The 24,072-nt window shown below is 42.4% G+C and overlaps 1 protein-coding gene across 3 annotated transcripts in view; it reads right to left on the bottom strand.

Moving 5' to 3' along the window:
- Nucleotides 1–23,847, bottom strand: part of LOC138809139 (GRAM domain-containing protein 2B) — a 104,144-nt gene extending 80,297 nt beyond the window's left edge. The window contains exon 1 of one of the 3 annotated variants that reach the window (XM_069995560.1): nt 23,729–23,847. In XM_069995560.1, the coding sequence (XP_069851661.1) occupies nt 23,729–23,832 (104 nt within the window). In that variant the 5' untranslated portion in view covers nt 23,833–23,847. Of the gene's footprint in view, nt 1–12,857; nt 13,091–23,728 lie in introns of those variants that run through there. The other 2 variants (XM_069995563.1, XM_069995559.1) reach the window with 2 other exon arrangements.
- Nucleotides 23,848–24,072: the final 225 nt, after the last annotated feature.

The raw sequence follows: 24,072 nt of genomic DNA, 5'->3' as shown, positions 1-24,072 counted from the left end.
GAGACAGAGAGACAGAGGGACAGAGAGAGACAGAGAGACAGAGAGAGAGACAGAGAGAGACAAAGAGAGACACACAGAGAGAGACAGAGAGACAGAGAAAGAGAGACAGAGAAAGAGAGAAACAGAGAGAGACTGCTAACTCACTTTCTACACTAGCTGGATAGGGTCTCTGGAAGGAAAGCTGGGTGATACTGTTTCTAGAGTTGGGACAAAATTAAGCCTTTGACTTCCTTTTCCTCTTGGAAGAAAATGTGTCCAGGCTCTACTTCATGTCCTCTGGCCCCCCCTCTTGTTCAGAATGGAAGGGCTTCTTCTCTTCCACAGACAGGGGACGGGAGAGCGGGCAAAGGCTCATCATTCAGGTAGAATGTGTCTTCCTCTTCTCTTCCAGCTACACCCATTGCCTAAGGTTCAGATCTCCCCTGTTTCATTTCCCTGCTCTTTGGCTTTAGGGCTGGGCTGCATCCCCTTGCATTCTATCTACCCTGTGTTCTGTTCCCTAAGGAACCCTCAGAACCCTTCTTTAATGCCATCGTTGGACTATAAAAACCTAGACGAGCCAGGAGTGAACTTGTATACTGAATCTCAGCATTGGCACGCTGAGGCAAGAGGATCAGATCATACATTTGAGTTCAAGAGTCAGCTGGGGCTATATTGCAAGACTGTCTCAGAAAGTGAATAACTCGGACTGTGCTTACTTTATTCACTGCTGGATCTCTAGGGCCTTACTACACTATGAAGACTTGTTAGTTGAGTACTGTTTGAGGTAGCTATTACCCCAGGTGAAGAAAACAAGAACAAAGGTGAGAAGACTTCAAAGTGTGTGGCATGTGAGGGATTATTTATTAAATTAAAAAATGATGTCTTATTGGAGGAAATGCCTATTTCTTTCACATGTCATTTAGCTCAATTTTACACTAAATTTACTTTTAGACTTTAGTTCAATGTGACATTAAGTGATATTGAAATTTCTAGAAATAGAAATGTCAGCCTTTATTGCTCCCGGTAGCCCTTTCCTTGTGTAAGCCCCTGCCCCCTCTCCCCCCCACCCCGCAACCCCCAAATGCAAAGATAAACCATTTGAAACCACAGAGAGTCAAATACTGGATCTGATCTAAGAATAACTCCAAGTGGAGTGATGACCAGGCCTGTACTAGGATCAGAAGGTCTGGGGCATCATCTGACTTGGCCATTAGCTGCGCCCCCTGGACTGGGCAAATTAATAGTTGGTGTGCTCCGGTATAATGCTGGGTGAGGTCAGCAGCAACCCCAGCGAGCGGTGTCCCGGGGAACTGCTCATTCATCCCCCACCCTCTCCACATTTACTCCTCTATCTAATGTTGATCATTATCTGTTTGGTGCCGGGAACCGCACTGAGCGATGGGGTAGAATGAAAAGACAGCCCCGTGAGAAGGAAAGACACACATCACAAGTGTAACTTAATGCCCGATGAACGCCAGGCTGGAACTAGACAAGAGTCATGGTGTGCACACAGAGACGTCTGGAGGATTTCTGAAGGCAGTGACATCAGCACAAAATGTGCTCTATCAAAGTGCTGTAGACAAAGAGGAACGTGCAGCGACCCTGAGTTAGCATGCACCCCTGGGTCTGGACTTCCCGGAGCACAGGGAAGAGCAAAAGATTGCACCACCTAAGCCGAGCAGGGTCTGAGCATCCTCCTTGAAGCTCCAGGGTCACTGTGAGATAAATGAACACACTTGGGCCACTTCACCATTCCTGCTTCTGAACTTCTTCCTTCTCTGCACAGACCTGTGTTTGAAGTGAGGTCTATTGTCCTGCCCTGTGAGGCTGCTGGGAGGAAAAATATAGAAGGTTTCTTCTCCTCCAAGAGCATCCTGGCAACCAGCAGTTTTTCCATATTAGGCAAGGTTTGTTCTGTTGCTCTAAGAATTTGAAATATCCATGTTATTTCTAGATAGAAGCATCATACCATAGGATGAACAGGAAGCATGTTGTAGAAAGTTATAGTTTAGAGAGTTAGGAAATAGCTGAATTTTCAAAGTGTATGCACATTATCTGACTTCTGACATGTGTGTGTGTGGGTGAGAGAGAGAGAGAGAGAGAAAGAGAGAGAGAAAGAGAGAGAGAAAGCCCATTTAGCTACTCAACAAGTCTCTTGTAGGTGCTGGGCTAGAGCAGAAAGGATGTATTTCTAGCTTCTAGAAACTCTAAGTGACAAATAAAGATGCCATTCCTCTGTGGACGCATCACCCTACTGCCTTGAAATAAGAGCTGCAATTAGAACATGTGCTGAGTGCTGCATATTCATGTATTATACCATTTAGTATACCATTTAATGCTTACCTTGTGATAATGCCATTCAACAGTTGGAGAAAGGCATAGCTCTTGGTGTGTGTGTGTGTGTGTGTGTGTGTGTGTGTGTGTGTGTGTGTGTGTGTGTGTGTGTGTGTTTGTCCTGGGGCTTGAATGCAGGGCCTGTGCACTGTCACTGAACTTTTTTGCTCGAAGCACCATACCACTTGGGCCACAGCTCCTTTTCTGGGTTTTTGGAGTTTAATTGGAGATAAGAGTGTTATGGACTTGCTTACCCAGGCTGGCTTTGAACCATGGTCCTTTCTGGATCTCAACCTCCTGGGTAGCTATTACTGGTGTGAGCCATTGGCATCTGGCCTAGGCACAGCTCTTAAGTGACAAAACTAGCCATACACCAGGGAGGCCTCTTTGGGCAGAAGCTCTTTGCGCAGATGAGAGAGGATACTCCACACTTATTAAATGAAAGCACCTGTCATACTTTGGTCCCTCATCAAAAGCACTTACAGCAAATACCACTGTCTTTTATAGCTAGAGAGGGTCCTGGACACAATTTTTTAATTTTTTCCAGATGTATCATCATTTGTATTTTAAATCTTTAGTTTTTCCAGGGCTTTGGCAGGTGGCATAATCTTTTGCTTTCATGCCAGGCAATGGCTGAGAGCTGTAGCCGCATTTGGTCACATCACCATGAGAGGAAACCATTGACATATGATGCACACGTGTGTCTAAGCAATCATGGCCCATAGGTTTAGGTGAACTAAATATGCTTCAATGTAAGGTGCTTTCAACTTCCATTGGGTTAATAAGGAAGGAAATCCATGCTGAGCTAAGGAGCATCTGTACACTTCACTAGAAACTCACAGAATCACATGATGAGTCAGTGCAGGATTAGAACTCTCCATGATCTTGTTCCTCCAAACAATATTATATCTACTTCTGGGGCCAACATCCTCTCCAGGGCTCTAGAAATACCCCATGTGGGATAAAGAGATGGAACTGAATAACACTGGAAGAGAGATCTGAGTTTTGGAAATAGGCTAAATAATTTGAAACCAAGCCAGGTGAAAAAAAACTTATCAATGAAGTTGGAGAAGTCATGGTTCTAGTTGTATGTTCACTCCTGGAACTAATTTTGTTGGCTTAATTTAGTAATATAGCCACAATGGAAAACTTCTTTCCTTTATCTGTTACTTGTTTTCCTCACTTAAGCAATATAGAGCACAACTGTACTCTATCACCTATAGTGAACAGCCACCAAGATTTATAAGATCACGTCTATTAAAAATAAAAATCTCTAGCTGGGTACCTACCATTGGCTCACAACTGTTATCTTAGTTACTCAGAAGGCTGAGATCTGAGGATTGTTGTTCAAAGCCATCCCAGGAAGAAAAGTCTGTGAGATGATTTAAATTTTTTTGTTTTTTTTTTTTATTGTAAAAATAGTGTACACATAGCCGGGCGCTGGTGGCTCACACCTGTAATCCTAGCTACTTAGGAGGCTGAGATCTGAGGACTGCGGTTCAAAGCCAGCCCGGGCAGCAGAGACCGTGAGACTCCTATCTCCAACAAACCACCAGAAAACTGGAAGTGGCGCTGTAGCTCAAGTGGTAGAGTGCTCGCCTTGAGCTGAAGAGCTGAGGGACAGCACCCAGGCCCAGAGTTCAGGCCCCACGACCGACAAAAAAAATAAAAATAAAAATAAAAATAGTGTACACAGGGGTTACAGTTACATGAAAAGGTAATGAGTACATTTCCTATCAGGCATTGTCACTTCCTCCTTTGTTTTTCCCCTACCATCCCTTCCCTCCCTACCTCCCCCCTCTCCTCCAAGTTATAAAGTTTGTTTTCTACATAGTGTCTTGTACATCTCATTGTTACAATGGGTCTTTTATCTCTAATTAACTACCAGGAAGACGGAAGTGGTGCTGAGGCTCAAAGTGGTAGAGCACTAGCCTTGAGTGGTAAGCTCAGGGAGAGCCCCCAGGCCTTGAGTTCAAACCCCACAACAGACAAACATGAAATACATAAATAAAATAAAAATAAAATTCCCTGTGGGCCTGAAATCCTAGCTACCCAGGAGGCTGAGATACACAGATCATGGTTCCAAGCTAGCCCAGGCAGGAAAGCCCGTGAGACTCTCATCTCCAATCAACCACCAAAAAGCTGGAAGTGAGTAGAGCTCTACAGCCTTGAGCAAAGAAACTCAGGGACAGAACTCTGGCCCTGAGTTCAAGCCCCATTACTGGCGCATACACACACACACACACACACACACACACACACACACACACACACACACACACACACTACCAGTGACTCATGCCTGTAATTGGGGGAGGGGAGGGCTTTGAGAGGGAAAGAGGGTGAGCATGATCTGCAAAGTTTAATGTATGAAAACAGCACTAGGAAACCCATGGACATTGTTTTAAGAAGGAGGAGTGGGATGTGGGATGAGGAGAGGTGATACATTGTGGGTATGAGTGGAAATGTCACACCGACACCCCATTGGTCTGCGAGGGAAGTACAAAAACATGTCCCTGTGCAGAAGCCCCCTGTGTGTGGAGAGAAGCGGCGGCTGTTTTCACTGCTGGGTTATATACAAGCAGCCACTGGACACTCACATCCTTCCTGGCAGGGCGTCCGGCCTCAAGTATTTTCACGCCAGCTCCCCACCAAGTCCCATAGGAAGCAATTCCTGGAGTGCTCAGCTCCCTTATACCTGCCTGGCTCTGATCTGTTACACACACAGGCTAAAGAAATAATAAACAAATCAACATGATGAAGGCAAGCAAATGAACTGGATTTGAGTTTTTCAATCTGTCAAGACAAAACGATTCTGTGTGTGTGTATTTGTGTGTGTGTGCACGCGCGTGTGTATGCTTGAACTCAGAGCCACGGTGCTGTCCCTTAGATTTTTTTCCTTCTCCTTTTTATTGTTAATTTAAAGGTGAGATACAGAGGTGTCCCTTCGATTTGCTTGCCCAAGGCTGGTGCTCTACTACTTGAGCTACAACTCCACTTTCTTTTTTTTAGAAAAAAACGTTGGTTACTTGGAGATAAGAGCATCCCAGACTTTCTTGCCTGGGCTGGCTTCAAACCACCATCATCAGATCTCACCCTCCTGAATAGCTAGGATTACAGGCCTTAGCCGCCCCCCTCCCCCCAGCGAGTAAATATGACGAACAAAACAATGAAAGTGATGGAATGCATCACCAAAAAAGACTTTGATATGGGTTTAAAATTTCATTTAATAATAATAATTATTGGTTTTTTTGCTGCCCCTGGAACTCTGGGCTTGGGCGCTGTCCCTAAGCTTCTTTTGCTCATGGCTAGAGCTCTACCACTTGAGCCACAGCACCCCTTTTCAGCTTTTTCTGACTAGTTTATTGGAGATAAGAGTCTCCCAGACATTTTTGCCTGGGCTGGCTTCAAACTGCAATCCTCAAATCTCAGCCTCCTGAGGAGCCTGACTGACAGGTCTGAGCCACCAGCATCTGGCTAGAAATGAAATTCTTGATAACACTGACAAATTACATACATATCCTAAATCTACAAACGTATTGCAACACTCAAATAAATTATTTGCTTGACATAGTATGATTTTTTCCCCATAATCTTAAGTAATCCTCATTGAATTGATCACATGGCATCAAGTTTTAGTATTTTCAGTTTAGAGAATAGATTATTTTGGTTTTTTTTCCCCTCTCTCTCTTTTCTTTTTTCAGTCCTGAGGCTTGAACTCAGGGCCTGGACCCTGTCCCTGAGCTTTTTTGCTCAAGGCTAGGGCTCTACCACTTGAGCCATATCTTCACTTCTGGTTTTTTGGTGGTTAATTGAAATAAGAATCTCCTGGACTTTCTTACCTTGGCTGGCTTTGAACCACAATCCCCAGATCTCAGCCTTCTGAGGGGCTAGGAACCACAGGTGAGCCACAGGTGTCTAGCTAGGTTTTTTTTCTTAAAAAAAAAATAGAACTGAAATCTGGGCACCACTGGCTCATACTTGTGATCCTAGCTACTCAGGAAGCTGAGATCCAAGGATCAGGGTTCAAAGACAGCCCAGGCAGGTAAATCTGTGAGACTCATCTCCAATTAGCTACCAAAAAGCTGAAATTGGAGGTGTGGCTCAGCCTTCAGTGAAAAGCCTCAGTGCAACACACACACACACACACACACACACACACACACACACAAACTCCGTACTTCTTAATACATAAGAGATTTTTTTTCAAATTCACCCCTATTTTTGGTAATGCCAAGCTCACCCATGAGTGACATGGAGATGTAATGGCTCTCGTCTAAGTGTTATTTCTCTGAAGCACAGGAATTGGCTAGATCTTATTGTGTGCAATTACTATCAAAAAAGAAGAAGTATACGATTGATTACTTATAATTTTATCAGCTGCATGACTAACAACACAGTCTTGGCAGAAGCTAACTTCTGTTTTCTCTAAGCAATAACAATAGCAAAGTCCAGCTAACCAATTTCCAGGTGTAACTGGAAGAATTTCCCAGAGCCTAGCTTCTAATCCCACACATTCAAGCCTTGTTTCTCTTCCACTACCCACATAATTCTGGTGCCCAGCACCTGCAGGGTAGGTTCATACGACGAGGTTATGTGTGGTCCTGCACCTCTGTGCTACTACTAAGCAGGGTGAATGGCTTAGTAAGTGGTAGCACTATTTCTGGATGCAATGCCTATGCCAGATGGCCTGCAAAAACTTCTGTATACAGAAAAGTGGAGGCAAATCACAGAAACGTGTTCTCCAGACTGCCAGCTAAATACATCTCCACACAACATCCCCTAGGTCAGGATGCCAAAAACGCCATTGGCTACCCTGGACCAGATGGGAAATGTGGCAGAGGGAAAACTGCCGTGGAGAGGAAGAGCAATCATAATTTCAATGGAGCTAAAAAATTGCATGTATATTTCATACAAATGTATGGCTATGTGAATGTCTTGTTAGGAACCTTCCCAGGGCCTGGGGGAGGTGGTGGCCAGTGAAGGTAGAAAGTTAGCCTTCCTAGGCTAAAAATATAGGTAAAAATATACCCGCAAACACTACATTCTGCTAAGTGGCTAGCTTAAGATACCATGCCAACAACAATGGAAAGACTGGAGGGCGGGAATGGGGCCACAGAGCCATCCCTCAAGATTGCATCTTTCAGGAGGTGGGTCATGAAAGATAAATAGGAATCTTGGGGCAGGCAAGGGGAGAAAAGGTCCTATGGCATATTTAGAAGCCTGCAACTACACAGAGCATGAAAATTGAGAAACTGGTATGTGCTTTGTATAAGTGGAGTATGAAGAAGGTCCAGTGGAGTTGGGAGAGATGGGATAGCTCCTTTCTTCCCAGAGGAAACACCTGCTGAGGAGCTGTATCCATCCCTGCTTGGAAAATACTAACTCCCCCAACCAAGAGGCCTAGTCCTATTGCTCTGCATGTATACTTCCGGGTCACTATGCCCAGGTGCATGTCCTTCTGTCTGCCTTCTGAATTAGCTCGCCTTTCATTTTTCTTCCTGAGAGACAGGACACAGGTACTAACACTGACTTTACTCGTTCACAGAAATATCTGCCTTACACCCAGGAAATGAATGCTGTTATCTACTGCCTTCACATAGACTTGATTTCTTTGACTGTTACCAACTCATCCCCATGAATACAGAAAGGAGCAGGAGCTTTTGCATTTCTCTATAATCAGCCTGATTCTAAGCATTTTTAAGCAGTACACCTAAGCATTACTCTTGTCCCAACAGCTCCAGTGAGTAAGAGCTGACAATGAGTCATGATAACTATGTCTGCCATGTTCTTGTTCTTCAGATTAACAGTCTCCTGTCCTTTGCCCAGTAGTAAGAGAAGAAAGCAAAATTCTTGGTAGGGAAGAATCCAAGGCTTAAAAGGCACACATTCTGTATATCCCCACAGCTAGAAGAGCAAAGAGTATCAATAGCTCCATTGGAGCTGCAAGAGGAGGCTTGCAGGGCTGCCTTGGACTCCACTGGAGTCAAATTGGAGAGGAGGCAGTCTGGAGTAGCCCCAAAACTCTAGAGTTCAGAGGTTAGCAGGCACGGCCTGGTTTATTCTCCTACATCCAGACTTAGCTCTGCATCATCATCTTTGCCCGGTTCAGCTGCCATCACGTGCCCCAAAGCTCATGATACTCCATTCTGCATATTAATTCCACTGAGGAACGTTCACCTTTGACAAATAGCTACTTTGCATATTAAGTTCCCAGAAGCGACTTAGTCCAATAGAAATTCTTGATTTTTCTATTTTCTGAATGACTAATTTATGTAACTATTAATTCACCAAAGCCTTTCCCAACCAACTATAGATAAAGGCATAACCATTTATTTGAATTTTTTATGAGGCTGTCTAATGTAATGCTTATTTTAGTGAATGATGCTTCTCATGAACTTTGAATTTTGGACTGCTGTATGGATTATGAATTCATACCCTAGTTTACAACAGAGCAAAGATCCTTCCAGAAAGGGCCTTGATGTGAAAGAAAAGCACATTTTCAAAAGAGAATACATCTAAATATTCTTATCACATCAGGGTAGAGAGAGAGTTCTTAAATGAGTTATAAAGAAAACGATCAGTTAATTAAAAATAACGTCTTGAATATGGCAAATTCAAATGCTTGAAATACATTTTCTAACACATATAACTAACAAAAATATCACATGACAAAGTGTTTCAAATACTGTCAAGAAAAGGATGGTGAGCCAGGCTGCTGGTGGCTCAAACCTATAATCCTAGCTGCTCAGGAGGCTGAGATCTGAGCAACAAGGTTGGAAGCCAGCTCAGGCATGAAAGTTTATAAGACTCGCATCTACAATTAGCCACCTAAAAGATGCAAGCAGAGCTATGACTTCAGTGGTAGCGTGTCACCCTTGAGCAAAAAAGCTAAGGGACAGTACCCGGGATCCGGGTTCAAGCCCGGATGTTGAAACAATGCCCCTCTTACTAATACAAGTAATTCACATGAAAGCTATACCAAGATGTCATTTCACACCTTCCAGACTGGAAAACAATGAGAGTCAGACAGTTCACAGGTCATGGAGCAGCAGGATAACTGTGGGTGGTAAATGACAAAGATCTGGAAACGCAATGGACATTGTTGGGAGAGTCGGTCACATCCATAATCTATAATGAACCAAGGCTTCTCTAGGTGTGAATCTTAAAGCTGCTGATGCATAGATACACCGGGAGTTATGAGTAGGTGTAGCTTTGCTTGGATGAACAAATCACTGTTCAGAACCCACAGGGAGACCTGAGTGCTTGTCTGAAATGAGTGCACACCACCACAAGCCCTCCATGGCTCCTGGCACACTTGGAATAGAACGCTAGCCCTCACGGTCTCCTTGCTTCTGACTTTTCCAGGTGCCATGCTCCACAGTTTCCCCAGTCTCAAGATCTTCTTCCAACTCAGCCTGGAAGGACATGCTCCTTCCCAGCTCTTTCCATTACCTAATTCCCCCCAATTTCACCTCTTCAAGGTGCCCTTTCCTTACCATTCCATGCAAATTAGCTTTCCTCTCTTATTCTCCTTCTCAGCTTTTACTTGTTTCCTATAACAAACATTAATTTTTGAATTATGTGTGTATGTATGTATGTCTACATTCATTTGCATTTTCTACCTGCCTCTGATAGGAAACTAGTCATCTCCAGGAAGCAAGAACTCTGCTTACCTTGCCTGAGACTGGACCTTTCAACCTGCCCAGTAGCCTAGCCCTGCGACACTTAATAAACTTCTACTCAGTTGAATGCATGCATTCAACTATTGCACAAATTTTCTCTGACTCTGTTTAAAGTACATAGCTTATTAGTTCCAGTTCATGGCAAAAAAACTGGATTTCAAGAAGTCATACGAATACTATTATTATTAAGGGAGAGCTTTCTCTCTCTCTCTCTCTCTCTCTCTCTCTCTCTCTCTCCCTTTCTCCTTCCCTCTCTTCCTTCCTTTTATTTTGAGATTTTTTTTTTTTTGCTCAAGGCTAGCACTCTACCACTTGAGCCATAGCTCACAGTTCCATTTCTGGCCTTTTTTTGGATTGTTCGTTGAGTCTCAGGAGCTTTCCTTCCTAGGTTGGCTTTGAACACAATCCTCAGATCTCAGCCTCCTAAGCAGCTAGGATTACAGGTATAAGTTACAGGTGCCCAGCTACTTCACATTATTATTATTGTTGTTATTATTTTATCTAAAAAGTTAACCAATGTGTGCCTGAAGGCTTCTGCAAATTATATATGATGGTTTTACACCCAAAACATAAATAGATCTTTCAGTTAGGTGAAATGTCTATACTGTTTCAAGTATGCTAAGTATTTTCAAGTGAGCCCTGATATACATTTAAAAGGAGCATTAATAAATGTTAAAGTTAGAAATTTAATGTTTCACATTCAGGGCTGAATATTCAGATTCTTTCTGAAAGAGGTTTGCATTTAGATTAATGTAAGTTTTTATTTTATTTTATTCTATTAATCATCATGAAAACCACATTTATTTATGCTTATTTAAGTTACACTTTCAAATATGGATTTGCTTGCTGATGAATTTTAATTTAATAATTTTTTCTGGTTAGAGGTTGAATTCCAAAGGGGAGTTGGCATGAATCTACTTGAAAACAAGGTGAGTAGACACAGTGTTTTGAGAGATACTTGAAGCTAATGAAATATGGAAAAAATGCAGGAGTTTTACATTTTGACCATCGAAGTTATACTCTTGCCCGAACAACTACAAGCAAATAAAAAAAATTTATAGCTAAATCAAGCTAATGTGAAAATGGATCCTAAATGGATCTTTGCTTTGCAATACTATTTAACTTTATTTCATAACCTGACCTACTGATATATGAATGCCATGGAACAAAATGGGACTTCTTTGTTTTTAATTTAATTTTTAAAAGCCATAATTTAGAGTGTTTACTGTGTGAGTGATTTTAAATAATTAATTAATAAGACAAATAGTCATGTTTAATTCTTGACTTTCTCAATAGGGTACTATCTAAAAATAAAGCTGTGTGTGGAGATTATTCCTTTATTTATTTATTTTTTTCATTTAGGAAGTCATATGAAAATTACACAAAGGTTTGGATGAGATACTTCTAATATTTGGTTTCCACTTCTACTGGATTACATCTTAAAAATTTCTAGAGAATTCTCATTTAGAATATCTGATTGAGAGACAGGACAGATGAAGGAAATGGAGGCCTGGGAAAGAGGGGGCCAGGAACCCCGAGATTAACGTTGTAATAATAAATACCTTGATTAAAAGCACAAGGCATTATTTTCCTTGCTTTAAACATTACAACTCAGCAGTAAGCTGCAACACTTTGTAAAAAGAAAAACAAAAAAGGAGAAAGAGCATCTTTTTCCCTCTGGCCTTGCCCAAATGATTAGCATGCCTTGGGGACAGGTCAGAGAGAGTAGCAGCCTGGAAGAAGAAATAGCAAAGTACCCAAGAAATAGAAAGAAATAGAAAAGCAACCAAAACAAAGAAAAATGGGTCTTCTGGGCACAGAAAATTATCTGAGGACTAGACACTGTCCTTTGGACTGTTCAATTCTTAGCTTAAAGGGATGCTTAGGCACTCATATCATTGGGTCCCAAAATTGAGTCAATAGCCTGACCTTGGAAATCACTGGCCCAGTAATAAGACAGTTTTACAGCAAGAATGACAAAGCATACTAGGTGTCCAAAGCAGGGGGAGGGGAGCAATCACCCCAGGGCACATTAATGTCAAACTCCCAATCTACTTCTTAACTATAAACACTTTGGATGTTACAGCGTTCATTGCACTGGTGATCAAAGGAAAAGATAGAAAGAGAGTAAGCAGTTTTGGTCTCTGCCTCAGTGTATTTTAAGTTTTTATTTTTATTTTTAGGACAACATGACTAACTTGGTACCCAAGGGTCAGGTGGAGGGCTTGTCCCTTTTGGAGACTTCCTGCTTGGAGAATCATGTGTTCCAGTTCCGGTAACAGTGGTTTGGCCACTCCCCTGGCATGAGCATGATTAGTTTGGTAACAATTCCACTCTCTTAGTGTTATTGATGTGGATATTAGTATTTACAGCCTAAAAGTCTGTGCTCAGAATCAGGTCAAATCTACTATGTACATCTTTCTACAGGAAATCATTGTACCAAGGAAACGCCAATGCTATTTTCATATGTAATTTAGAAAGGCAAACGTCTTAGTAGCTTAGTAACTACTACTTCATAGGAAGAGTTTAATAACCATCCAGGTAGTTGGGGGTACCAGGGGAGGTCTAGTTTAATTACCTGGCTTTCCTTGCTGTGAACCTCAGAGGAAGTCAGGAGCGGAGACACTGCTCAGTAGCCAAAAGAAACACAAAAAAGAGAAGCGAGAGATGGCTTTGCTCAGAGCTGGCAATAGTTGTGTTTGCTGGGATCCTCGCTCTTCCTTTTGTACTCCGTCAGAAGCACTGGGCAGGCTTCCTGGCCTGTGTCTTTCCTTTCCCCAGGCTAATTGCTACCCGGGGAGCTAAGCTCTCTACGGAGCACCGCTGGGGCGGCCCAGGCCACCTACCTGCACTCACCTGAGGAACACGGAGCTGGGGCTGTCGGTGGAGCTGTGCGGAGTCTCTACTCCTGTCTTCTGCAGGCCGCCAGGAATCTCAAACCTGAACACGGTATCACCAGAAGACAATCTTTTCTTCACCATTGTATACGTGTCCACCGCTTAGGCAAGAAATCAGCTCGAAGGCTTATTTCCCAAGCTCCCAGAGAAAGTGGAGAATCTGGTGTTTCAATGCTGACGGTTCCTGCATTGCAGGAAGAGCCTCACCTGATTTCTAATCTAGCCGAAGCTATTTGTGTTTTTCAAGTTAATGAGTAACTGATTAGTATGACACAGGTGGTTTCATCCTACTGACATTTGCTCTGGTAGAGAAATCTAGCTCTTAGTTTACTAGTATGAAGCCCCACCCACCGTGGATTTAGGCAAAACACCTATGGAAAACTAAACAAGCAAAATACAGGGAACTGGAGGCCAGAGGCATGTGGTCACTGAAAACAAGATGCTTTGCCTAAACTCCTGAGGCTGGAAGGCAGCAGGAGGATGGAGGATGAGCCCGCACCTGCCATGCACCGGGCACCGCCAGCCCTCTATGAGCACGGAGACTGGTGTCAGGCTGTACTGTGAGCGCGCACGGGCTGGTGTTAGGCTGCAACGTCTAGTTGCTGAGAGTTTGAACCCACACTGCTGTATTTGACATCTGCTGAGCCTGTATCACAGGCTTAGGATGCAACTAAGCAGGACACTACGCTTCAGCATTTTATAATCAGGCTATGGCTTATCGTTATCATCTGGATATACTTGGTGTGTAGCCCTAGAAAAGACAGGACATGAGTTCATTTGTGTATTAAGCTTCAACCACTTAATGTTTAAGGCCAGGAAGTATCAGGGGCCTCTCACCAATCCTTTTAGTAGTAGGAAAAGACTTGTTCAGCATAGCCGTGAGCGCCCTTCTTGCTGTCTTAGTGATTAGCCAGTGCATTAAGAGAAGCGCATAGGCTGTGACTGTGGAAGAGAACACAGTTACCTGACAAGTTAGGGGATGTTTGTGGAGGTGAGGAGCCAGCAGGAGAAGGGGGGACAAAAGGGTAGGGACTGTGACTGAAGTACTTTATATGCGTGTATGAAAACGGAATAATGATATCCATTAAGATGATAATAAGCAGAGGGAACAATAGTGTTGATTTGATCCAGGCATAGTATCTCTGTGTGTGTGTGTGTGTGTGTGTGTGTGTGTGTGTGTGTGTGTGTGTGTGTGTGTGTGTGTGTATGTATGGACATATCACAGCCAAATGTCCTTGTATGACAATCAATGCATACAAATTAATAAAAAAAAAGCAGAGTGGAATACGAAAGGGTAAACATGAGTAATTTTTTTAAAACTTCAACCGAAAAAACACAAAAAGAGCAAATAATATGAAGTTACTTGGGAAATCAAACCTTCAAACCTTTAGCCTTGGCCTTGGGAGCCCTTTGCTCTGTCCAACTGTTCAAGGACAAGTTTGTGGGTGGTGTGGTCTAGCATGCTTTTGAAATGATACAAAAATGTCTTCCAGGAGGATTTTCCTGATGCCTAGTAAGGCGACCAGCTTATTCTGGTTTGCCTGGGATGTTTGCAGCGTTCAGCATGGAATGCCCTAAATCCTAGGTCCCCATGGTGGTGGCTCATCGTGATGTCCTCATGTTGCTATTCTGCTCGGGCTCCACATCTAGGTTCTCTCCTACACTCAGCTTTTCTTCTGGGAAGGCACTAGGGCTGGAGGTCAGGACTTCAAGTTCTTCCTCAGTTTTTTCAATTGTGGCTGGTGCTCTGCCACTCAAACCATGCCTTCAGTCCAGGCTTTGTTGCTAGCTAATTGGAGATATGTTTCTTGGATTTGTCTGCTAAGGTCGCCTCAAGCCTTGTTCCTCAGATTTCAGCCTCCTGCGTGGCTGGGATTTTAGGTGTGGGCCACTAGTATGTGGTTGAATCCACCCTTTTATTGTTCTCTTTTGTCCCCTTATCTCTGTTCTGGCATTGTCAAGGAAGACATGTTGGAAAGGCATTGCATTAGCAAAGTTATACTGAGGGGTTAAATCACACCAGTCTCTATACTGGATATAATAGAGGCAAACTGCTCAGTAGCTTCTACTCCTTGTAAACAAAACATTCTAATCAGCACTGATGTTCCTACCCGATGAAGTGTAGTATATGACTCTCATGAAGGTTTAGGTTTTAACCTGGGCAATGCTTATCTTAGAGATACCTGGAGCAACTTAGAGCTACAGGGGATTCCAGGGTCAGAAACCAGTTTCCAAGCATAATTCTCACTTAGTAAGCTCCGTTAGTGCACATTCAATTAACACACATGCTTATGGGCAAGACTCTGTGGTAGGTGCAGTGGCTGATGGAAAGACAAAGTTTAGAAATGAGTCCTTGTTCCAACATTTTAGGTGCACAATTGAAGAGTTAACTAAAAATAAAGGAATTAGGAAGGTAGTAAATCAGGCTTGTATTTCTTGATTCTTTCTAGCACTTAGTATCTTTTGAGTCTATTTATCATCTCAACTAGGATATTAGCATCTATAACATGTCATGTAAGACTTGCTGAAACTACCTTTTTATAAATGAAGAAACAAGACATTTATAATTTGCTATTGCTAAAAGTGAGACTGTGGTTTATGATGGACTTTGTTCATTACACAATTATATATTATGCACAAGCCCTGAGTTCAAGCCCCAGGACTGGTGGGTGTACACACGCACGCGCACACACACAATGGAATGAAACAAAAAGGAGACAAGATCATCTGAGATCAAAATGACTTAGGAAAGTCTCATGGATTGACTTTCCATGAGGGCACACTGGAAAGGCAGAAGGAAAGGAGACAGGCTCATAAGAAGGTAAGTGGGCATGCCCAGTGTGCATGTGCCAGTTTGTGTTGGTGAAGTGGGGAACTAGGGTTAAATGTTCACATGGAAGCTAAATTACAATGAACGTCAAGGGCTGCTGTGGCTATTTCCCACTTTATCCTGTAGGAAATAAAACTGAAATGATGGAGGATTATTGTGATGATCACATTGATGACACTGTGAAAGCAGGAGATGACTTAGACCATCACTGTAGTTACCTGGAGATGTATTTTATTTTATTTTCCCAGGCAGCAACATTCTGGCCTACGGGAAGTTCTGAGGTAGTTCAAAAGTCTTGGCTGAACTCATGTGAAATGTTAAGTCCTCATCATAAGCGATTGTGCCTAAGATGAGATTTGCTGTGAATCTAGAGTGGAAGTCATAAATGTGAATGCTTTCAGGAGCTGGGAAGGAAGTAAAATTATGGGGCAAATAGGGAAGCCACAGAGGATGGTAGAAAATGGTTTATGCCTTCTCCAAGGACAGCCATGTTTTAAGAAAAATGTATTGTATTGTTATTGTAGAGGTGACGTACAGAGGAGTTACAGTTACACTAGTCAGGAAATGAGTACATTTCTTTCTGAATCATGTCACCCTTCCCTTGCTCTCTTCCAGTTTCCAATTTTTATTAATTAATTAATTAATGTTTGTGCTGATACTGGGGCTTACACTCAGGGCCCGAGGGCTGTTGCATAGATTCTTTGCTTAAGACTGGGCACTCCACCACTTGAGCCTGGTTATAAATTCTCATGGACTTTCCTGCCTGGGCTTGAACGGTGATCCTCACATTGCAGTCTCCTGTACAGTCAAGACTAGTGGTGTGAGACACTGGTGGCCAACAGGGCATCCGAATTTAACTGCCAGTAGAAGGAGGCATCCTACAGCTGTACTAGGACTATATTCAGCTGGTGCTTGCCTTGGAATTTTTGCTACTTTTGTTTTCAGTGTTGCAGATGGAACACATGGTAGTGAAACACTCCATTCCTGAACTACACCCCAGCTGGATTTCCTTCTTGATAGAAACTGCCATGGTGAGCCTGAAATAGTCGTTATGGTTACACTTTACGTTCAAATGGGAAGAAGGCTGTGATACACATGGCCACTAAAAGGAAATGTGAATTCTGACTGCTCTGTTTTTCTGATTAATGGCCGTCGATTGCTAGGCAGCGACCTACGCCACAAGCCCAGGTTTCCTCCTGCCAACGTTACTGTGGTCTCTCTTGTCTTTGTGATTAGTCAGTGACATTTAGAAATGATCTCCTTTGACCATTGAGATATGACCTTTGCCCACAGTATCCAACCCTCCACCAGCCTCCTCTTCTTCTTTTTAATATATGAAATTAGAACAGAGATCAGGATATCAAAGATCAGTATTTTTAACCTTTATAAAAATACCATTATAAAAAGAGCACATGCACTGGACAAAACAAATAATATATGATGAAAACAAGCCTACAACTAAAAAGCAGTAGAAACCCTTTTATATAAGAAGCTGAGGTTATTAACGACAACAACAACAACAACAAAAATTCCAGGCGCCAGTGGCTCACTCCCATAATTCTGGCTACTCAGGAGACTGAGATCTGAGGATTGTGGTTCGAAGCCAGCCAAGGCAGGAAAGTCTATGAGACTCTTATTGCTAATAAACCATCAAAAAGCCAGAAGTGGAGTTGTGGTTCAAGTGGTAGAGCACTTGCCTTGAGTATAAAAGCTCAGATATCGCTCTCAGGCTCTGAATTCAAGCCTAACATTGGCACAACAGAATAACAACCACAAAACTAACCAAAAACTGAAACTAAACAAAAACTGAAACTAAACAAAAACTGACACCTGGAAATTTCAAGTAAGACCAACAATAATTTAAATATCTCATTTCCCCCCAATACTCTTCAATAAATCATAGTGTTGCAGCTTTATAAAAAGAGTTTGACATAGATAAAAGAGAAATAGATTTGGGCTCTTGTCTTTGGTAAGTCAGTTTACATCTTTGGAATTTGCTTCTTTTCTCAAACCAAGAGATTGTAGGTCAGATTTGGTTTGCTGACATGATCTGCTGGGTCTTACCATGTTTTGCAAATAGATATTACTTACCCCTTTCATTTGACGTACATGTAACTGGTCTTTCCTGAAACATCAGACCTAACAAAAGAAGCTCCCTCTTGTGATGTGGCTGAACTCTTAACTGGCCTGAGACTCCAGCCTTTGTAGTCTCTGCATGATCATTTTCATAATCCACATTTTATTTTAAAATTCCTGGCTTAGAGGATGTTGAAAATTGTCTCAAGGCCTTTGTGAAAACTCCACTGACATCATTAATGTTTGACTATAAGATTTTCTTTCTTCAATAGCACATAGTCCATAGTTCCAGCAATTCAATATTATGCAATGACAATAGTCTTGTTTATTAAATCCAAGCATTCTGAAGTCCACACATAAGGAAGTAATGTACTTATTGGTGCTAGGTTAGATAGAAGGGAGGATTTTATGCCTATTTAGTTTCCTCATTCCCACTTCCCTCTCCTTTCTTTTTCCTCTTCCCTCCTGTACCTCTTCTTCCTTCTCTTCCTCCTTTCTCCCCTCCCCCTCCTTATTCCCCCTCTTCTTCTTCCTCTTCTTCTTCTTCCTTGTCTTCTCTCTCCTTCTATTCTTCCTTCTAGGTATTTAGAATTTTGGAATCAAGATACAAGGTCAAGTCAAAAACAATATATAAGTAATTGAGCTTCATTTACAGTGATAAATAAATGAGATTTCCTTCACAAATTAGGCCAAGTTAGAAATATTTGTGTTTTCCCATCTAACTGGGTTCCCGCTAGTGTTAGTAATTTGAGTTTGTATACTGCATGCCAGTACTATTGCTGTGGAAAGCCCCATCACTCAGTTTGTACATCATATAACGTCTTCAACATATGCCATTTATAATGATGATAATTTTTTAACTCATCTCATTTTCAGTAACATTGAGTTATAGGTCATCTTATTGGAAGGCATGTTTTGTTTGTCTCTGGGTGATCTATGCTGTGTCTGCATACAGCATTTCAGAGAGAGAGAGAGAGAGAGAGGGAGAGAGAGAGAGAGAGAGAGAGTGTGTGTGTGTGTGTGTGTGTATGTGTGTGTGTGTGTGTTGGTGTTAACCATTTGGGTGCCTAAGGTGCTGACATTGGTGGAATAGTCTAGAATATCCCAGTCTAACTCATAAACTAGATCACATCTGAAGTCTGTACTGGTCTCCTCAAACTCTTTTGTTCTGTAATTTCTGTGATAAACATTAGTGTGGAAGTGAGTTGCTCCCCTGAGGTCCTGACCCCTTGTTTGAGCAGCTGCAGAGAGAAGGCCTGTGTTGTCCTTGACAGACAGCTGTTACTACCTGGGTATCGTAGCTCACACCTGTAATCCTACCTACTCAAGAGACTGAGATCTGAGGACTGCAGTTGGAAACCAGCCTGGGTAGGAAAGTCTGTAGCTTCTTTTATCATTTATCTCCAGTAAACTACCAAAAAAAAGAGCAAATAAATTACCACAAGAGCTCAGGCATAGCACCCAGGCCCTGAGTTCATGCCCCAGAACCAGCACCAAAACAAAAAGAAGAAAAAAGAGAAAAGCTGTTTCAGACCATGGTGCAGGACTGAATTCTGCCCCCAGAAAGACTATAAACTTGATCTTCTAGTAAACATAGCAAAAATCAGACTTAAAGCAAACTTTCTGTCTATTGAAAAATATGATAGAAGATAAAGAAACGTGAAAACCCAAGTTCTTGCTCGGGTTCTCCTACCAGCTGGAGCAAGCCCTTTCCTGCTTTTCATTTTATCAAATGAATCATCAATTTATCAAATGAATAAGACAGCTGACGTTAAACATCGCATTTTTGTCCAGTTCTTTTGCTTGATCCACACATTCATTCTTAAACAGTGAGGTACGGATGAACTGGTTTTCTTGAAGAGGCAAAAGCCCTCATTTGTAGTGCTGGCCGACTTCCACAGTGTAAAAACATCCGTGATGAAAGGTCTCAAGCTCTCCATCTACCAAAGGTGACGCCTTGAACGTGGTTTTGGGAAGCGATGCTGACAAGTGCTCATTGAAGTTTGTACAACCCGACTGCCTTGCTCTGCTGTAAATGTTTCAACATTCTAACAGGGTATTTGCATTTGTCTCCAGAGTTATTGGATTTAGGAAAGCTGTGTTCTTTGATTTAGACAGCATTATCACCTGATAAATTGTACAGTAGCTACTGCGTATTCTGCCTTGGTTTGAAGAGCTTGGATCCAAGCCTCACAATGCTCACCCTTGTACAGTGCCTGCTTCGGTTTCCAATTTGTGACTCCAGTAGCTTGAATTATAGGTGTGTACCATCCCACTTGATGGGAGTTTTTTTGGTATTATTTTTATTGTATTGGAATATAAGTATTCTATTTAACAGATAAACATAATATATAATAGCATATATTATATAATATATAATATATAATAGCATATAATATATAATATATGCTATATAGAACATATGCCATATAATTTGTTAATTTCTATTATTCATAAAATATAAAATTTACCATTTGAAATTTATAATTTAATGACATCAACTACAACATATCATTGAACTCAAAGACTTTCAACTGCATTTTTTTGTTTCTTAAACAAAGACATATTTACTGAAAATACCTTGAACATTCACAGAGGGAAAAAGTTTTAAAAATATCTATTTTCCTTAGATCTCAGAGATAAGTATAATGAACATTGTAGCATTATTAAAATTAGGTTTTCTGCCGAAGCCTGTCAACTAGTTTGGTACTCCTGAAAGTATAACCAGCATTTGTTAAATGTACTAAAAAATCATTTTCAAGTGTTTTCTCCAATCTTTGCTCATAGCAGGAGCACCAAGGACCAAAAGTAGTTGAAATAGAATTAACTGCACATTCAGAGAATTCCATCAAACAGATGTGAGGGATGTTTGTGTTGGCGTCCGCAGAGTAATGGCCAAGATACTTTTGAGTTCAGTCCAGAAACCCAAGGTACAGTAATGAGATTTGAAAACCAGTATAGATCGCTGAGAGCATCAACTTAAGACACTGGAATTCGTGTCCGAAGAGGTAGATAACCTTCCCAAGGTCACAAAAGGAGTGAATGGCAGAGTGAGAAATACACCTGATCCACACTTCAGTTCCGACCTGAAAACGAGGGCGCTTTTCACACACGGAGCTGTGCGGGGAGCCTTCTCCACACTGGTAGCAGAATGCCATTCCTCCAGCAACAGCCTCTCTGTTTCATACTGTCTTCTTGTTTTGGGGTTGGATTTTTGTTTTTTTTTTGGAGATAGGATCGTGCTGTGCAGCCAACGCTGGTCTCCGACTCATTCCTGCCTCCAGTCTCCAATGCTGGGATTACAGACAGACACCACATCGCCAGCCCACACAGAGGGATGCAATCACATAGCCTACAGCACTTCATTTGCTACTGCTGCCTTATAACACAACTCTATGGCCAGGTGCAAGAGGTTCATCTGTAATCCTAGTTACTCAGGAGGCTGAGATCCCAGGATTGAGGTTCAAAGCCAGCTTGGGCTGGAAAGTCCATGAGACTCTTTTTTGTTGTTGTTGTTGTTGTTGGTCATGGGGCCTGAACTCCAGGCCTGGGCGCTGTCCCTCAGCTCTTCAGCTCAAGAGCCACAGCGCCACTTCTGGCTTTTTCTGCTTATGTGGTGCTGAGGATTTGAACCCAGGGCCTCAAGCATGTGAGGCAAGCGCTCTACCACTGAGCCACCTTCCCAGTCCATCCATGAGACTCTTAGATCTCCAATTAACCATCAAAAAAGCTGGAGGTGAAGCTGTGGCTCTAGTGGTAGAGCATAAGCCTTGAGCACAAAAGCCCAGGGACAACACCTAGGCCCTGAGCTCAAGCCCCAGGATATAATAAATACAATATATGCTGAGACAAGGACACAGGATGACCCATTGCAACAATGATACCCACAAGACACTAGATTGGAAATGAACTTTACAACTTTGTGGGGGGGGGGAAGGGGAAGAGAGGGGGGAGCAGGAATAGGGAGGAGGGGGAGGGAAGGGATAATGGGAGAACAACAAAGGAGAGGGTAACAATACCGGACAAGAAATGGACTCATTACCTTACTCATGTAACTGTCACCCCTTTGTATAGCATTTTACAATAAAATAAAATTAAAAAATAAAAAAATATATAAACATAACATATAATCAAATATAATAATAAATAATAAAATAAAAATAAACCAACCATGTGTTCACGTGGTATAAATTTCATTCTCAGGTTCTATTTGTCGTAGCTTCTGTCTTCAATAACAGTGCTAACATTTTCTCAATCTCTGAATTTTATGGGTTTCCTCCTTAAAATTTGCAATTGGATTCCAGGGCCAGTACATATTTTGTTTGGAAAAATTGCACCCTTTGCTTAATTTTACTGTGCTAGGAAAATGAACCATCTATGTGTTAGTGACATAACCAGTTAGGTGCAATAATTATTTTTAATCAACACTTGCAATAAAATAATAGGGCTTTATGTCAAATAACAAGTTATCTCTTTTTAGAGCGGTTTGTAAACTATCTAATGAAGGTGGAATTTATACAGCACCAAGCTCTCCTGTTTCAAGTGTACAATCCAGTGGCTTTTAGTATATTTACAGAGTTGTGCAACGCTCCCGGTTCTCTAATTTTAGCACATTTCATCCCTCCTTTTACTCAAGAGCAGACACCTCCCCTCCCCCTCCCACTTCCACTCTGCCCTGGGCAACCACAAATCTCATACTTCCTCTATGGGAGACATCCCTATTCTTGTCATCTCTATTCTATTCTGAGAATAAATGGCAACAGACCACAGTTTTAGATGCAGGTCAGGAGATTCCAAAGTCCTGTGCCTGTTACACAGTCTCCCTCAAAGGAAAACAAAGCTCCTGATAACCTTAACCCATTTACACTTTATATACACACACACTCAGACAGTGTGTGTGTGTGTGTGTGTGTGTGTGTGTGTGCACATGTAATGTCTTTGAATAATTTCTGGACACATTCTTCTTATTGTCCTGTTTTTTCCTGAGCTTCAAAACCCCCAGAAAAGTCTTTAATCTGTCTTTGAGAGATTTAAAAATTGTTGGAATTGGAACAACAAAAATTGTCTTAGAGCCTCTATCAGGTGGCAGCTCAGAATCTAAGGTTCTCTCAAGGTTTAAGACAAGACCGACCGAAAAAGGAGTTTATGAAATTCGCAAGTCAACCTCCAGGTGGCGGTAGTGATATCAGCCTGTCATCCCGGCTATGTGGGATCTTAAATAGGAGGAACACGGTTGAAACTGGCCCAAGCATCAATGCAAGACTCTATTTGAAAAACAAAGCGTGGTAGAGTATCTGCCTTGCGAGAGCAAGACCCTGAGTTCAAACTCCAGAGCTGCCACCCCCACAAACAAACAGCCCTCTACACGTAGTTGTTTCTCTGCAAAACTTAAGACTAGAAAGCTCTCTACACCAAAAACCTAAGCCATAGTGCCTGCTGGTCAGGAACTCAAAGGCAACTAATCCCAAGCCAAACCTAGCTTTCTGGATTGAAAGGAGCTTGAAACCATTCCCCCACCCTGCAGAGCGAATAGGGCAAGGTGACAGAGGTAACCTTCAACAGGAAATGCCTGGCTCTGAAGAGGCTGAGGCTCAGCCACAGCCTGACAACAAGCCACGCTTCTGCACAGCCCCCTCCGCACCAATGCTTCAACTTCAAGAACTCAGCCTCTCCCAGTTCTTTTATGCAACAGAAGAAGCCTGTGTCTAAAAGCTTCCCGAGTACATTCAAGTCTGTACATTCAAGTCTGTAGTAGCATTCTCGCGTTGCTCAGGATGACACACAAGGAAAATGCCTCGAAGGGACAACTGAAGCTCTACTCCATGGAGATAATCCATCCTGAGGCTCCCCAAAGACGTCCCAAGGCTCAGCGACAGCCCTCCACCCTCAGACATGCCAGCCCAGCCTTGAAAACCATCACTTACAATCCCAGCGCCGGGTCCCCGGGCTTCCTCCATGGCATTAGGTGGGCCTGCAGGGTGCGGTGCCTTCTTCTCTTTGCTGCTGCAGCCTGCTGTTTGTCCTCCATCTCCGAAAGGCCAATTTCAAAGAGACTCTGGGGAGTAGCAGGAAGGGACTTCACACAGCCATATACTTAGGCAGCCAATGGCTGTCCCAGTGGCCTCTGCTCTTCCCACAAGTGCTAGATCACCGTCTCTCTTCCAGAGCCTGCTCAGACAGGGCAGCCACACCCACCACTCACATCTGCAGGTCACAAAATGACCACAGCAGCTTGCGGCGTGACGGCTGAGACCATCCTCCGCCCGCC

Source organism: Dipodomys merriami, unplaced genomic scaffold (assembly GCF_024711535.1).
Source record: "Dipodomys merriami isolate MVZ:Mamm:240054 unplaced genomic scaffold, mDipMer1.0.p SCAF_487, whole genome shotgun sequence".
Taxonomy (NCBI): Eukaryota; Metazoa; Chordata; class Mammalia; order Rodentia; family Heteromyidae; genus Dipodomys; species Dipodomys merriami.
Note: the sequence above shows the minus strand (reverse complement) of the source record. Positions and strands in the feature narration are given on the sequence as shown.